Raw genomic sequence first — 16,093 nt, forward strand, 5'->3', positions numbered from 1 at the left:
AATACAAATCAAAATTCACGTAACTCAATGGCGACTGTCAAAATTGTATGAAAAAAATGGATGGTGGTCTTATTGTTTGGTCCGACACTGTAACACTCTTCAAAACGGCTTGGTACAGTAGACGTTCGCTCGGTGCAAACGGTTTAACTGCAATGCTGTTTAACTGCAAGTCCGCTAAGTGCAACAATTTTGCAGTTATCGCACCGCTACCTGTCAAAAACGAAACGTCAACAGAGTTGCGATGTTTTCAGATGCACTACAGCTGCATTGCGATGTTTTTGAGTGCATTTTGGCTGCGTCCAACAGCAATTGACAACTGTTTGACGGCTGTCATTCGTTGCAGTTAGCGAATTTCATTCGTTAACTGAAACGTAAACATGTTGCACTTATCGAACGTCTACTATACATGCATTTAACGATCAATTCAAATTTCATTTGATTTCTGCGATCGTTTCACCAGAGGTGCTAGTGTTCGATCGCTTTGACGTTTGCCAGTGTACACGTTGCTGAATGACGCAAACGAAAATTACAGGCGATTTGTGTAGTAGTGTGCGTGTTAGACAAACGTCAAATCGAAATTCATCATGACCGTCAGTGTCTTACGCGGTTTATCAATAGGTTGCAACAGGGCGCAAAATTTTCGAGCAGACGAGCTGAAGTTCACCGTGCGGCAATTTTCATTCACTTCATATTCAGCCGCTCGATACTCGTTTGTCAACTGAATGAAAGTCAATGAATATTTGTAAACATCTCACAAAGTGTTAAATTGCTGATAAAATATTAACTTTTCGATTACATTTAACGGTGCTTTACACAGATCTTTTCCCATTTGATTGTTGTGGAGTGTTTTTGAAAGGAATCGTAGCCATAAACGTAGGTAATTTTGAAGATGTTTCCCGATCGGCTTTATATTCAATGACTACGAATTGACTGACTGTGTGAAGAGGGAGAGCGAAAATGAACTTGCTTGTTTTGAGTATTCAGTGCATAATCATTCAAATTCGTGCTGTTTTCAGTCAATGAATATGAACATTTTGCACCCTGGGTGGCAGTGTGCTCACGTAAAAGACCCCGGATATTTTTTTTGATAAATTTCCTGTAAGAGTTACGTCTGTTTGTCTGTGATTTAGTATTATCATGAGTATGAGCCATCTTACGAAGTGACAACAATGTTGATGATGATATTGATTTTCACGGGTTATTGGACGCTACCTCCTGTCAAAATTCATTCATAAAATCGGCTCGTAAAATGGACTATTGTTTAGTTAAAATCCGAAGTGATCTGGGATATAAAAAAATATTTTTTACCTATTTTTATATGTTGAAGAACTATTCAGATTAGTACATATTGTAGCTCTCAATTAGCAATGATGCGCAATATAAACAATTCAAATTTATTTAACATATGCAACTTCACGTGTGCTTAAAGTTAACTTCGATTTGGTGCAGTGACCATAATATATAAATTTACAAAGAATCACCAGTCTAAGATGGGTATTGTAGAAACTTTGGAGGACTTGGGAAACTCAGCAGAAATGATCTACACAATGACGTGTAGATCATCGCAATCATCTCTCAATAAGTTTCTAATACAAGACCGATGGATACATATTGCTAAACCTAATCGTCAAAAACTGGAAAGTTGAGTTGTCTGATAAATCTTATCTTTTGAGTTCATGAAAATGAAAAAACGATATATTTTGAACTAAATATGACTTCTGCAAGAATTTAAATTAACTTGCAAATTATTTTACAGGACGTTTGAGACTTGTAATAAAAAGTACTTTTTTGTAATTGCGTTGCGAATTTCCCTACTTTTCACTCGCGGAAACAATGTTAAAACGGCCTACTTTTCTTCACTGAAGCAAAGGTGCCGAAAAGTAGTACTTTTCGGCACTCTTCAAGAGTGTTGAAAAGTAGTACTTTTCGGCACTTTTACCAGCACACACTTTTTGTTAAGTATCGCTACTTCCGTAGGTACAGTTGCAGTATCTACATGCACTGAGCAGTTCGAATCCGAATCAGGATGATTCAGATTCTGATTTGAACTGCCAATCAGGTGTAGAAACAGAAACTGAATCTACTTTTGCTTTTGCTTATGATGCTGCATGACGACGACGGGAGCTTGAAAACTTGCGACAGCTAGCCTACCATAGCCTACCTGATCAAAGAAAATACTATGCACTACGTCCTGTCGCGCTTGGAGGCTCGCACGTGGTTGCTGCTGATACACGTTTGTGTGGCTAGAGATATTATACTCTACGGGTATTTTTGCAATTACAAAAAACTTTGTATGCAACGCTCGGCAAGCCTCGTTGGATAAACGTACAACTCGTGCTGAAAAAATCATCATTTTGCAACTTGTTGCATAAATAACTATTTTGTAATTACATTGTGAAAAGTCTCACTTTTCCATCAGAGAAAATGCCGTGAAAAGGCCTACTTTTCCACACTTGAACAACAATGCCCAAAAGTACTATTTTTCGGCACTCTTAAGTGTGCCGAAAAGTAGTTCTTTTCGGCACTGTTGTTTGTATGGCCAATTTGATTATTCTTTTACACTCTTTTGCACTACAAACTAAGTATATTTGCCGGAAGTGTATATCTTTTATGTTCAGGCACGTCCTGCAGTTCATTTCCAGTATTATTTCTTGCCGAATTTGAAGGCTAAGTGCCAGACTGAACTGGGCAGGAGCTTGAAAATTTGTAACAGTCATCTCGGTCTGTCCTGATCTACCGACCTACTGAAACGCCTACTTGATTGGATAATAGGCTAAAACACGTGGAAGCCCACCTGCCAGAATGTGTTTGTGTAGCAAATGAAGGTGGTAATCGATGGGTGTTTTTCGTAAAGGGCTGTTTGCAGTTCAGAAGGAATTTCTCGGCCTATCTTGATGCATAGGAAATTCCTTGCCTGAATCGCCCAAGAAACCGTTTTTCTTCCATCGCAGTACGCAGTTGCGAAGAAATGACAATTCAAATGGCAGTCACCGTAGAAAGTTTCTGTCAGGAATCGCTCAAGAAATTTCTTGAGCGATTGCTTTTGAACTCGAAACTGCGCTTAATTACAAAAAACTTTGTATGCAACTCGTTGCAAAACTCGATTTTTTCAGCACTCGTTGTATTTATCCAACTCGGCAAGCCTTGTTGGATAAATAGACAACTCGTGCTGAAAAAATCATCATTTTGCAACTTGTTGCATAAATAACTAGTCATAGCTTATATTTCATACTTGTAGTTTGTTTATGCAACAGACACTTGTAATTTCTACTAATAATATTAGTCTAACCAATTTGTAATACTGGACTTGTAACTTGTAGGATTTATATGCAACAGGAAATTACAAGTTACAAGCTACAAGACTAATATTATTAGTAAAATTTTCATTACGCTACAGGCCCCGATACTATTGAATCTTTGGGACATTTTACTAAAAATCTAGGTTCTTGGTGAGTCCGTCTCATCTCTTAAGTTCTCTAGAAATGCACTTAAGTTTGAGCGATGCTCATTCTTCGGGTTTCTTCCAAATCCACAATAGTAAAGTAGCGCTTGAAGCAAGTTAAAAAGAACGCTTGAAGTTTAATTCGAATCATATTTGGAAAACCGGTTGAAAATAAATACGAACCGAGTCGAGATGAGTATGTGACGATATATTCAAAGATTTATTTTTAAAACCGCGATTGTGAATTGGAGGAAATTTTCGGTAATTATTGCAAGTTCTAAGGACCATAAGGATTTACATACTTTTAACTGACTAAAGTGAGGCGCGAGAAACAGGACAAAAATGGCGTGTTGAGTGAATCGCTGATAACGTTACGTTCTGAAACGCAAATAAAGTAATGCAGTGCTCTATTTCTTTTTAACGTAAGCGTTTCTGAATTTTATTCTGAGAGTTTTTGTAGAAGAAACAAAATAAATCGTACCTATATAAACTGTTGATTATATTTGAAGACTTTCTAAGTTTTGAGTATTGAGAATCAAACTAGACATTATTATGTAACCGATATGTATGCTTTATGAAGATCCAATAGATGTTTACGAATGATGAATACAATTGTGTAAAGGAGCTCTTGTTATGTTTCCAGAGGAAACTTGTATTTTTATTCTAGCTGAATAAAATTGTGCATGTTGAGATTGATATCAAGGTGAATAGTGTTGCATTAATTTCCATGCACAGTCTCTTCAGAATTAATGTCATGTTAGTAGTGTTGAGCAACGGATGTTCTCGATGAGCGGTAAACAAATATGGTAATATGACCCTGACAGTACCTTGTCGGGGAGTATTGGATTTTTTTTTGTTTTTATTTTTTTGTATTTTAACTAGTTGCTAATTCTACACTCGGGGAGTATTTGAAGCTTTAGGATGTTTTGGACTTTACACTTATTTTTTCAGATCCCATCGTGATCCACTAGCCTCTGCCCAGCAACTCCTATCCCTACCTCCACGCGGTATCGGCCGGAAACTATGAGCAACCTTAGGGAAGATCGGGTAACCAACCCCGGTGGGAACTTTGGTCGTAGGCTGACAGGGAAGGGGGGGTTTGCTTCGGCAAACCTGAGCGTCTGTTCTCCAGGAGGAGCGGCTCACAACAGCGTCTGATCCCCATGTTAGGGGCGGCTGATCTACGTCCGAGTGCCAGGGAAGGACTCTAAGCTCAACTGTGCACTATGGTCCTCCGGAAAGTAGGGGGTTGGTGTCAGGCCCTACGAGCCAGCCGTAAAAAACCATTGTAACGAAAAATCAGCAACAGAATAATACGAACCAAGACCAACGGCAACGACCCCAGCGAACAAAAAGGACTTGCGATTTGGAAACTCGGTACGTGGAACTGCCGATCTCTCAACTTCATTGGGAGCACCCGCATACTCGCCGATCTACTGAAGGACCGCGGGTTCGGCATCGTAGCGCTGCAGGAGGTGTGTTGGACAGGATCCATGGTGCGAACGTTTAGAGGTAATCATACCATCTACCAGAGCTGCGGCAACACACGCGAGCTGGGAACAGCTTTCATCGTGATGGGTGATATGCAGAGGCGCGTGATCGGTTGGTGGCCGATCGACGAAAGAATGTGCAGGTTGAGGATCAAGGGCCGATTCTTCAACTTCAGCATAATAAACGTGCACAGCCCACACTCCGGAAGTACTGATGATGACAAGGACGCATTTTACGCGCAGCTCGAACGCGAGTACGACCGCTGCCCAAGCCACGACGTCAAGATCATCATAGGAGATTTGAACGCTCAGGTAGGCCAGGAGGAGGAATTCAGACCGACGATTGGTAAGTTTAGCGCCCACCAGCAAACGAACGAAAACGGCCTACGACTCATTGATTTCGCCGCCTCCAAAAATATGGCCATACGTAGCAACTTTTTCCAACACAGCCTCCCGTATCGTTACACCTGGAGATCACCACAGCAGACTGAATCTCAAATCGACCACGTTCTGATTGACGGACGGCACTTCTCCGACATTATCGACGTCAGGACCTATCGTGGCGCCAACATAGACTCCGACCACTATCTGGTGATGGTCAAACTGCGCCCAAAACTCTCCGTCATCAACAATGTACGGTACCGGCGACCGCCACGGTACAACCTAGAGCGACTGAACCGGATGTCGCCTCAGCATACGCGCAGAATCTCGAAGCCGCGTTGCCAGACGAGGGCGAGCTCGATGAGGCCCCTCTAGAGGACTGCTGGAGTCAGGGTCGTGCAATTTCGAAAGGAAAACATGACGTACGACGACTGTAGCAAATCGTTTCCCATGCGAACGGACTGCTGTGATGCTTCATCTCTCACCCAGCAACACACTCGTTCGTTGCTGCTACAGAAACAAGTGTGTATGAAACATGGGATGATACACTTGGATTTTCGTTTCATTTATGAGTCATTGAAATACTTCAACATGCTAAAAACACTATTTAAACCACATTTTTAAATAGTGGTGCACGCCAATAGAATGATAATTATGTTTTATGTAAGAGGATAACAAATTCGACCACTTAAATCCAATTAACCGGCGCCTGTAACCATTGAGAGACTAGCGCGCACCAGTGAGACACTAATGCTCTGACGGGTGAAGCACAAGCAATGCGACCGGGTGGGAGACTACCGAGTGCTACGATGAGTGGAAAAGTTTTTTTTAACGACCGAGTCATTTAGAAAAATGTATGAAACACTTGAAGTGACTCATTCAAATGTTGCATGAAAGTGTATCATTGAAACGAAATTGTACGCCCCTGGCTGGAGTACAGTGAAAGCAGCCATCAACGACGCAGCCGAGAGCACCATCGGGTACGTGGAACGGAATCGACGGAACGAATGGTTCGACGAAGAGTGCAGAACGGTTTTGGAGGAGAAGAACGCAGCGAGGGCGGTAATGCTGCAGCAAGGGACTCGACAGAACGTGGAACGTTACAAACAGAAGCGGAAACAGCAGACCCGCCTTTTTCGGGAGAAAAAGCGCTGCCTGGAAGAAGCGGAGTGTGAAGAAATGGAACTGCTGTGTCGTTCCCAAGAAACACGGAAGTTCTATCAGAAGCTCAACGCATCCCGCAACGGCTTCGTGCCGCGAGCCGAAATATGCAGGGATAAAGACGGAGGCCTCTTGACGGACGGACGTGAGGTGATCGAAAGGTGGAAGCAGCACTTCGATCAGCACCTGAACGGCGTGGAGAACGTAGGCACGGGAGCCCATGGCAACGGAAGGAACGACGACGCCAGTGCAGCGGAGGACGGAAATGAACCAACCCCCACGCTGAGGGAAGTTAACCGTAGTGTGGCCAGCAAAAAAAAACACCCGTAGAAGGCCGGCAGGGTACCCGGGTACCCACGAAATGGAAATGATCATATCTCAGCGATTTTTCCACCGATTTTAAAAGTTTTTGCCTCATTCAACTCAGAAACTCATTATCTATCGAGATCGTATTTGGTTGGACCGGTCCGATCACCATGGGTACCGGAAAATCCGGATCTACGGATCCATGTTTTTATACAATACAATATACGGGATTTTCGGTAGGTTAGTAGCAATTTCGGTACCAAGCATCGTAAAATTGCTTTGGCATATTCTATCTGACTGGCCTGGAATCATAAAACGTGTTGACTTTGAAACAGTGATTTCGGAACACGCTTCTCGTGGGGCCATGGTTGACCATAAACATCCTAGTCTTAACAATGTGGGTTTCAATATGGTATAAGGACATGCTCCCAAAAATATGGATTTTTCGAAAACCACGGTGATTAGATCGGTCTAACCAAATATTTTCCCGATAGATGATGAGTTTCTGAGTTGAATGAGCTAAAAATTTCCAAAATCTATGCAAAATTGACGGAGATATGATCATTTCAATTTCGTGGGTACCCGGGTACCCTGCCGGCCTTCCACGTAATAAAAAATGCAGGAGCCCCTCCCCCTGCCCCTCCTTACTTTAAAATTCGGTCAACCCCATTAATAGATGTATATTCACGAGTTCTAAGATCTAACAGAGTTCCAACATCCTAGTTTCAACAACCATTAAAATGTCGAGATTTGAAATTGAAAAAGGTACCCGGGTACCCTGCCGGCCACATAAGTGTTAAGGATGCCATTCACCAGCTCAAAATCAACAAAGCAGCTGGTAAGGATGGTATCGCAGCTGAACTCATCAAGATGGGCCCAGAAAAGTTGGCCATTTGTCTGCATCGGCTGATAGTCAGGATCTGGGAAACCGAACAGCTACCGGAGGAGTGGAAGGAAGGGGTAATCTGCCCCATTCACAAGAAAGGCGACCATTTGGAATGTGAGAACTTCAGGGCGATCACTATTTTGAATGCTGCCTACAAAGTGCTATCCCAGATCATCTTCCGTCGTCTGTCACCTAAAACAAATTAGTTCGTGGGAAGTTATCAAGCCGGCTTCATCGACGGCCGGTCGACAACGGACCAGATCTTTACCGTACGGCAAATCCTCCAGAAATGCCGTGAATACCAGGTCCCAACGCACCTCCTGTTCATCGACTTCAAAGCGGCATACGATAGTATCGACCGCGCAGAGCTATGGAAAATCATGGACGAAATCGGCTTTCCTGGGAAGCTGACTAGACTGATTAAAGCAACGATGAACGGTGTGCAAAACTGCGTAAGGGTTTCGGGTGAAATATCCAGTTCATTCGTATCTCGCCGGGGACTGCGACAAGGTGACGGACTCTCATGTCTACTCTTCAACATCGCGCTGGAAGGTGTGATGCGACGAGCCGGGCTCAACAGCCGGGGTACGATTTTCACAAAATCCGGTCAATTTGTGTGCTTTGCGGACGACATGGACATTATCGCTAGAACATTTGGAACGGTGGCAGAACTGTACACCCGTCTGAAACGCGAAGCAGCAAAGGTCGGACTGGTGGTGAATGCCTCAAAAACATAGTACATGCTGGTAGGCGGAACCGAACACGACCGGATCCTTCTGGGTAGTAATGTTACGATAAACGGGGATACTTTCGAGGTGGTGGAGGAATTCGTCTACCTCGGATCCTTACTGACGGCTGACAACAACGTGAGCCGTGAAATTCGGAGGCGCATCATCAGCGGAAGTCGGGCCTACTACGGGCTCCAGAAGAAACTGCGGTCGAAAAAGATTCACCCACGCACCAAATGCACCATGTACAAACGCATGTACTACGGGCACGAGACATGGACCATGCTCGAGGAGGACCTTCAAGCACTCGGAGTTTTCGAGCGACGCGTGCTAAGGACGATCTTCGGCGGTGTGCAGGAGAACAGTGTGTGGCGGAGAAGAATGAACCACGAGCTCGCTGCACTTTACGGCGAACCCAGCATCCAGCAGGTGGCCAAAGCCGGAAGGATAGGGTGGGCAGGGCATGTTGCAAGAATGCCGGACAACAACCCTACAAAGCTGGTGTTTGCAACGGATCCGGTTGGCACAAGAAGGTGTGTAGCGCAGAGAGCACGATGGGCGGACCAGGTGGAGCGTGACTTGGCGAGCATTGGGCGCGACCGAGGATGGAGAGCGGCAGCCACAAACCGAGTATTGTGGCGTACTATTGTTGATCATGTCTTGTCTTAATGATGTTGAACAAATAAATGTATATGTATGTACTTATTTTTTCCGTTCTTCTGCGCACCACGAAAGGTCACCCGGCGTCGGCCAAGCCCTCACAGTCAACTTAAGGAGGGAAAGAAATGTTTGAGTGTGATAGTTGCTGCTTTGCTGCTACTAAAGTCCGAGAGCACTCTGCGTCCTCACAGCCAGCACGGATAGTATGTTTGTTAGAGAGGAAGAATGGGAGATCTCGTAGCCACCTTTGGTTGGTGATACGATCCATGGATGAAGGAAATTTATAGTGTTTAATGTGTTCATTACTCTGAAGATGAAGCGGCATAGTACGCTTGGTTGCAAAACGTGTATTCGTTAAATGTTAGATTGACACTGTGTCCAAAAGTTGAAAGGCAGGCTGTTTTTTTACATTCGTTTCTGGTTCTAGCGATGGCTACAAATACACCTTGTATGTAAATTAGTGATACAAATAAGTGGGAGAAAATGGATGGGCCATGGTTTAAACCCAGGACCTTCTGCATACGAGTCAAAAGTGGTTGACACTATGTCACCAAGCCCATCAAAAAGATCATCCTCAGCACTCCCCGCCGAAAAACTGCCTGCAGGTTCTCTATGGAGCTACTTGTACATAACACCTTTGGTGCGGGGGTGAATTTATTTTGACCGCAGTTACTTATGAAGCTCCGGCAAGTTCAGAGTGAAGTAGATATGTTGCTCACTCGATAATCTTACGCAGTTTGCACACCTTTCATCGTTGCTATGAGCAGTCTGGCCAGTTTCCCAAGAAAGGGGAACTTCTTGTTCTCGTCCAAGATTTGCATTGCTCTGGGAGGTCGATATGCCACCTTGAAGTCGATGGATAGATATGCGTTGAGACCTAATATTCACAGCATTCATTTGGAGGATTTGCCGTACGGTGGAAATTTAGTCCGTTGTTGGCTGGTCATCGATGAAGCCTATTCGATAACTTCCCATGCACTGATTCGTTTTAGGTGATAGCCGACAGAAGATAATTCTGGTAGTTTATCCTAAAAGATTTTTTCAATATACTATTGTGCTCCGGTTTCAACAGATTGACACCGCTTGAGGAGTTTTCCGCCGACGAATAGGCCTTTTCTTGTGACTGATTGGAATATGCATTTGTTAATAATTTCGTGCATACATGGGCTTGTAATTTCCATTTGAATAAACTGTTGACCAGCTGGGAAAGCGGCTGTTTTTGATACAGAAGATTTGTTGAAAATCTTTTTTGAAAAGTAGAACATAAGCATAGATGACCACACAACTTGCAGTTGCTATTCCATAATTGACCTGTGCTATCAATATGAAACAGAATAGCAATAAATGGGGCCTCGGTTTTCCATCTGTTACTTATTGTGCATAATATGTAGGAGAACTCCCATTTTTAATATGGTAAGGGCATCGGCTGACCTATTTAATATATAGGGTTCAGGAAGTCAACCGCTGTTTATCATAGAGCAGTTTTGTTTTACTAAGCTTCAAAAATAATTTTGTCTTTTTTTTCTTTTATCATTTTCCCAGAGAGGAAGGGGGATGTGTGGGGTGATACGGCAACAGCGTATGCCACTCTATATTATGTACTCGGGCCCGATCACTGCTGTCCGATGAGTAGCGACGAGTCAGTCGTAGTGGAGAGGTTCGTGCTGTCGGACGTGTGTTGTCACCCGCGGCAATGCATCGGCGTATTGGGTGATTTCTCAGTAGCGGTTCAAAGTTGCACAGGGACGATATCGATAAATCCGATATTATCGATAATTATCGGCATGAAACTATCGATACGATATCCGATATGCGAAATTCCGATATCGATTATAATTCACTCGATATATCAGCTTTATTTGAATTATAGTAGAAAAGTTGTAAGTTTTACGTATTAAACATCGAACGGATATTCGATTCACGAGAATATACAGTTATAAGAACTATATTTCTTCGAGAAGCCGTCGAGAGTAACCCAGACATTATTTTGAAGTATGGCTCGTGCGTCATCATCCCGTCGTAGAACATTGATTCTTGAAGGTTTGTCAAAATACTGTGCTTCCTTGACCTGATATAAGGTACTCACCAACAGGTTATCGTTAAGAATAAATAAACAAATTACAAATTACAAAAAAAAAAAATATTGTTGTAATAATCAGATGCGCGTTTCAGATACTAAATTTTATTTTTAAATTTGAAATTGAATCCAAAATGTATATGATGTCAACATATCGATAATAGGCATAAAACTATCTAGCGTTCATCACCCTCCCAAACACCCGCAGAAGATAGCTATGTTTTGTTTCTAATGCATCACGTTCATAGCAGCTCGCTGTGCACAAGGAGGGTTGATAAATTTCATATGGAAACATTTTCATATGAAAACAAGCCAATCCTCCCCGGAAGCCAAACAGAGAAAGGCGACCAATCGTCAAATAGCCTTATAGACAGAGTATTGTAAATGCAAAATAAATCCAAGAAGTGTAAAAATGCATTTTAATCCGATATCGAATTAATATCAATATTCACGCGAACCGATACAGTAGACGTTCGCTCGGTGCAAACGGTTTAACTGCAATGTTTTTTAACTGCAAGTCCGCTAAGTGCAACAATTTTGCAGTTATCGCACCGCTACCTGTCAAAAACGAAACGTCAACAGAGTTGCGATGTTTTCAGATGCACTACAGCTGCATTGCGATGTTTTTGAGTGCATTTTGGCAGCGTCCAACAGCAATTGACAACTGTTTGACGGCTGTCATTCGTTGCAGTTAGCGAATTTCATTCGTTAACTGAAACGTAAACATGTTGCACTTATCGAATGTCTACTGTACCGATATTATCGATAAATACCACCTCGTCACAGCCCTACTGTGGTAGTTTGCTATATTAAACGGCTAAAATTCAGCTTTACTAAATCTCTTCTGATAAGCGTAAACAAAGTATTTGGACACTGCTTAGCTGTCAAACGATTACACGATAACTACACTTGGCAAAAATACAACGGAAAACCCAATTACTTCATTTTGAGTTTTTCCACTTATGATCAGGTATTGATATGATTACTCCAATGTGCGGCGGATGAAAATCCGTGGAAAGCAATAATGTTCCGCCTTAGAGAAAGGAGGTGCCAAAGCGGCAGATGAAAATCCGGTCGGAGCGGGCAATAATGTCTCGCCTCAGAGAAGAGAGACGCCAAAGCAGCAGATGAAAATCTGGGCGGGGCTGGCAATAATATCTCGCCATAAATGTGGTACTCTCCAGTTTGGGAGATCGAATGATAATGATTTTCACCCACGTCATGACTTACTGAGTTATACACCAAACTACCACAGACAATAGAGTGTGTTTTTGGAGGCAAAGTCGAAATGCCGCTTTTTTCATTCGGATCGGCCGCTTGTGCGTCGTCGTCGTCGTCTAGTTCACAGTGCTCATCTTCGTACGGGGCGGTTTAGTGTTTTTTTTAGGTAAAGTGGAAGCACCGACGAACCGACGTGACAGTGGCGATTCAAAAGTGTCCACCTAAATTTAACGGTCGACCACCGAAGCGAGCGATCGCTTCTGTCAAATCAGCGCAGACGTGAACCGTTTCCTATATGAACACACGGGGGTTCAGTGTCGAGCTATCAAATCATCGCGAGCCATTATAGAGGTGGCGATAGTGTTCGGCTATTTTTCATCATGGCGTCGCGGACAACAAATTTGAATTTATTTGTTCTAGCTGTCACGTCGGTTCGTCGGTGGTGGAAGTGCCGCTTCTTTCATTCGGATCGGCCGCGTCGTCGTCGTCGTCGTCAATTTGAAAATGTACATCGTCGTACCCGTGTGTAGTTGTAGCGATTCAATGTGATTTCGGAGAAAAGGCCAGTTAGTGGTAGATGCTGCAGCACATACGAACTGAACACTTCGAAGGATGTTTATTGGTGAGCTCGTTCCATTTTATCATAATAATTAATGCTAAAGGATGTATAAAATTGTGCTCTGGTTTTTGTGTATTTATCTAACAAATATTGAAAAGTTCGTCACGTCATGTGTCGGTGCTAGTTCCCAATGCTTATTTAGTTGATAATAAATATTTTTCTTTAATTTTGAATGGTTCGTTATCTTCGGTGTCGACATTTGTAATATTTTAGTCAAAATGTATAAATGTTTTGACTCAAATAAAGGTGGCATGAATCACATTACTTACCAAAGTGAATCCAAATCATGTGACTCTCCCCCTCCCCACTAACAAAAACTCCTTCCCGTGACAGTCGTGGAGAAGATGAGGTGATCTCGGTCTCTTGTGGCAACGTACGTCACACTAACATTCCTTCCCTTCCTCGATGACCGTAAGGACGTGGCCGGCGCCGTTATTGACTAATAAAGTTTGGAATTATCGAACTATGCACATTGAGAGCGGTAGCTACTCCCAAGCTCCGTTTGTTGGTTCCTTGTACAATTTCGATTGTTCTGGTCAATCGCGGAGTAGCAACTACGAATTGTACGGTCATCTATGCTCATGCTCAAACTACCACAGACACAATAGATACCATAGATTCGCGGAGGCGAAGTCGACAACTGTAGACAAACGAACTGTCAGTTCGTGTAGCCAAACTAGCATGTCGTCACGATTTCAATAGCGACAATGGATTGCCTGACGTCATATTCGCTCGGTACACTCTAGATTTACGGTAAAACACTCAAATCTTATTGCTCAGCTATGTCTCCGCAAGTCTAAAGTGTCAATAGTGTTTCATTTCATTTCATTTCATTTATTTATTTAAATGTCTAGCTCAGCTGGTAAGAATCGTAGCCAAGAAAAAAAATCTTCAATTACCAAAGTAATTTTGATAGCTGTCTCTTGGGGAATAATTGAATGGAACATTTTTCCGCAAGGAAAAGTTACATCTTAATTTGATTTGGCCTGCAACGTTACTCAATTTTCGTTTCTTTTCAGCTGCGGACCGTTCAAGAAATTTTGGCAGCGGAAACATTTCTTGACCTTTTCCACAATACTTATCAGGTGAGTATCAGCCTTTAAGATGAACTTGAACACTCAAAAATAAAAGTATGGACTATAGATAGTAGAGTAAACATAGATCCGCGGACACCGCTGACTAAAATGTTTCAAGCGTGTAAGTAGTAATTTTCAAGAGTGCGACGATTGAATATGACGTCATGCGTTCCATTGATGTTGTCCAAATCGTGACGTCATGCTCGTTTGGATACAGATTTTGACAGTTCGTTTGGATACAACGGATTCATCTTAGCGGATCTATGTTTACTCTACTATCTATAGTATGGACTGATCCACCGATGAACCGAATTCATCGCGGCCCGAGAATTTTGACACTAAAGCGGGGCAATTCCCAATCAGAATCGATCAATTCTATTTGGAAAGACCCCGCTCTAGTGTCAAAATTCTCGCGCCGCGATGAATTCGGTTCATCGGTGGATAAGTCCATGGACTTATCCACCGATGAACTGAATTCATCGCGGTCCGAGAATTTTGACACTAGAGCGGGACCATTCCCAATCAGAATTCTTCAATTCTGATTGGAAATCGTTCAATTCTGATTGGAAGCACCCCGCTCTAGTGTCAAAATTCTCGGACCGCGATGAATTCGGTTCATCGGTGGATAAGTCCATACCGTGAAGGCACACAGTGGAGCACCTAGTACATCAAAACTGATCAAAATTATTTTGACGCAATTTCGCAACCCAAATTAGTAATGAAACGTATTTCATAGTTTTCGTATTTTTTTATTTCATCATTAGGGTGACCAATTTTATGATTGAAAAAGTCAAAATTTTTCGATACTAAAATTTTTCAAAAAATCACAACTTTTGAACCAGTTGACCGATTTTAAATTTCTTTTTTTGCTTGAAAGCTGTTGAATTCTAGTTTTCAGCAAAAATACGTTCAGAGGGTCAAACAGTGTTTTAAGGCAAATAATATCATATAATAATAAAATTATCACGATTTTTTCAAAGTGTTGCAACTTTTGAAATCGGAAATATCCGGAAGGTTTTCTTTCTGCATTTGAAAGAGGAACAATAGTTTTATCATACACTAAAAGCAGATTTCCCGGAAACAGCCGGAAAATCAACTTATTTCATTTTGAATGTACGGTAAAGGATTCCATCAAATATTTTTTTCAATATTTTCATATTTTATATGTAAATTCAACGTCAATTTGTTTGGGTTTCTAATTAACAGAATAACAACATTAAACTTCTTTAACAAACTGCATCGTTGAATTGATTGACTATCAATTTCATTCACTTTATACGGTCAAAACTAGCACGCGCTGTGAGTCATATCAAAGAAAACAGCTAAACTTCAGCTTCACTTAACCTCTTCTGATAAGCGTAAACAAAACATTTGGACACTGCTTAGCTGTCAAACGATTACACGATAACTACACTTAGCAAAAACACAACGGAATCCCCAATTTCTTCATTTTGAGTTTTTCCACTTATGATCAGATTTAGATGTGATTTCTAAAGTGACAAGCAGGGCGCGGAGGCTGAAACATGCCGCATTTCGTCTTTTACCGCGTTTTTGCATTTTTCTTTGTGTTTTTAGTTCGTACTTGAGTGGAACGCTGATGGAAGAGTGAACGGTCGTCGGTCGTCAGTGACAAGCAGGGCGCGGAGGCTGAAACATGCCGCATTTCGTCTTTACCGCGTTTTCGTATTTTTCTTTGTGTTTTCGTTCGTACTTGAGTGGAACGCTGATGGAAGAGTGAACGGTCGTCGGTCGTCAGTGACAAGCAGGGCGCGAAGGCTGAAACATGCCGCATTTCGTCTTTACCGCGTTCTTGCATTTTTCTTTGTGTTTTTAGTTCGCACTTGAGTGGAACGCTGATGGAAGAGTGAAAGGTCGTCGGTCGTCAGTGACAAGCAGGGCGCGGAGGCTGAAACTTGCCGCATTTCGTCGTTCCCGCGTTTTCGTATTTTTCCTTGTGTTTTTTGTTCACACTTTGTGTAAACGATCGACGATGGCTCGGTGGCAAGAGACCACATTGCGCGCATCGTGGTGCTCGTGTCCGTCGTT

General features: G+C 42.5%; 1 protein-coding gene and 1 long non-coding RNA gene across 2 annotated transcripts in view; one reads left to right on the top strand and one right to left on the bottom strand.

Moving 5' to 3' along the window:
• LOC109397226 (male determiner protein Nix) overlaps positions 1 to 16,093 on the top strand; it is a 160,456-nt gene that overhangs the window by 64,140 nt on the left and 80,223 nt on the right. Inside the window, exon 2 of the mRNA XM_062851411.1 lies at positions 13,991 to 14,056. Coding sequence (XP_062707395.1) covers positions 13,991 to 14,056 — 66 coding nt within the window. The remainder of the gene's footprint in view (positions 1 to 13,990; positions 14,057 to 16,093) is intronic.
• LOC134288221 (uncharacterized) overlaps positions 1 to 16,093 on the bottom strand; it is an 81,997-nt gene that overhangs the window by 46,108 nt on the left and 19,796 nt on the right. The gene's annotated exons all lie outside the window — the stretch shown is intronic.

Source organism: Aedes albopictus, chromosome 1 (genome assembly GCF_035046485.1).
Source record: "Aedes albopictus strain Foshan chromosome 1, AalbF5, whole genome shotgun sequence".
Taxonomy (NCBI): domain Eukaryota; kingdom Metazoa; phylum Arthropoda; class Insecta; order Diptera; family Culicidae; genus Aedes; species Aedes albopictus.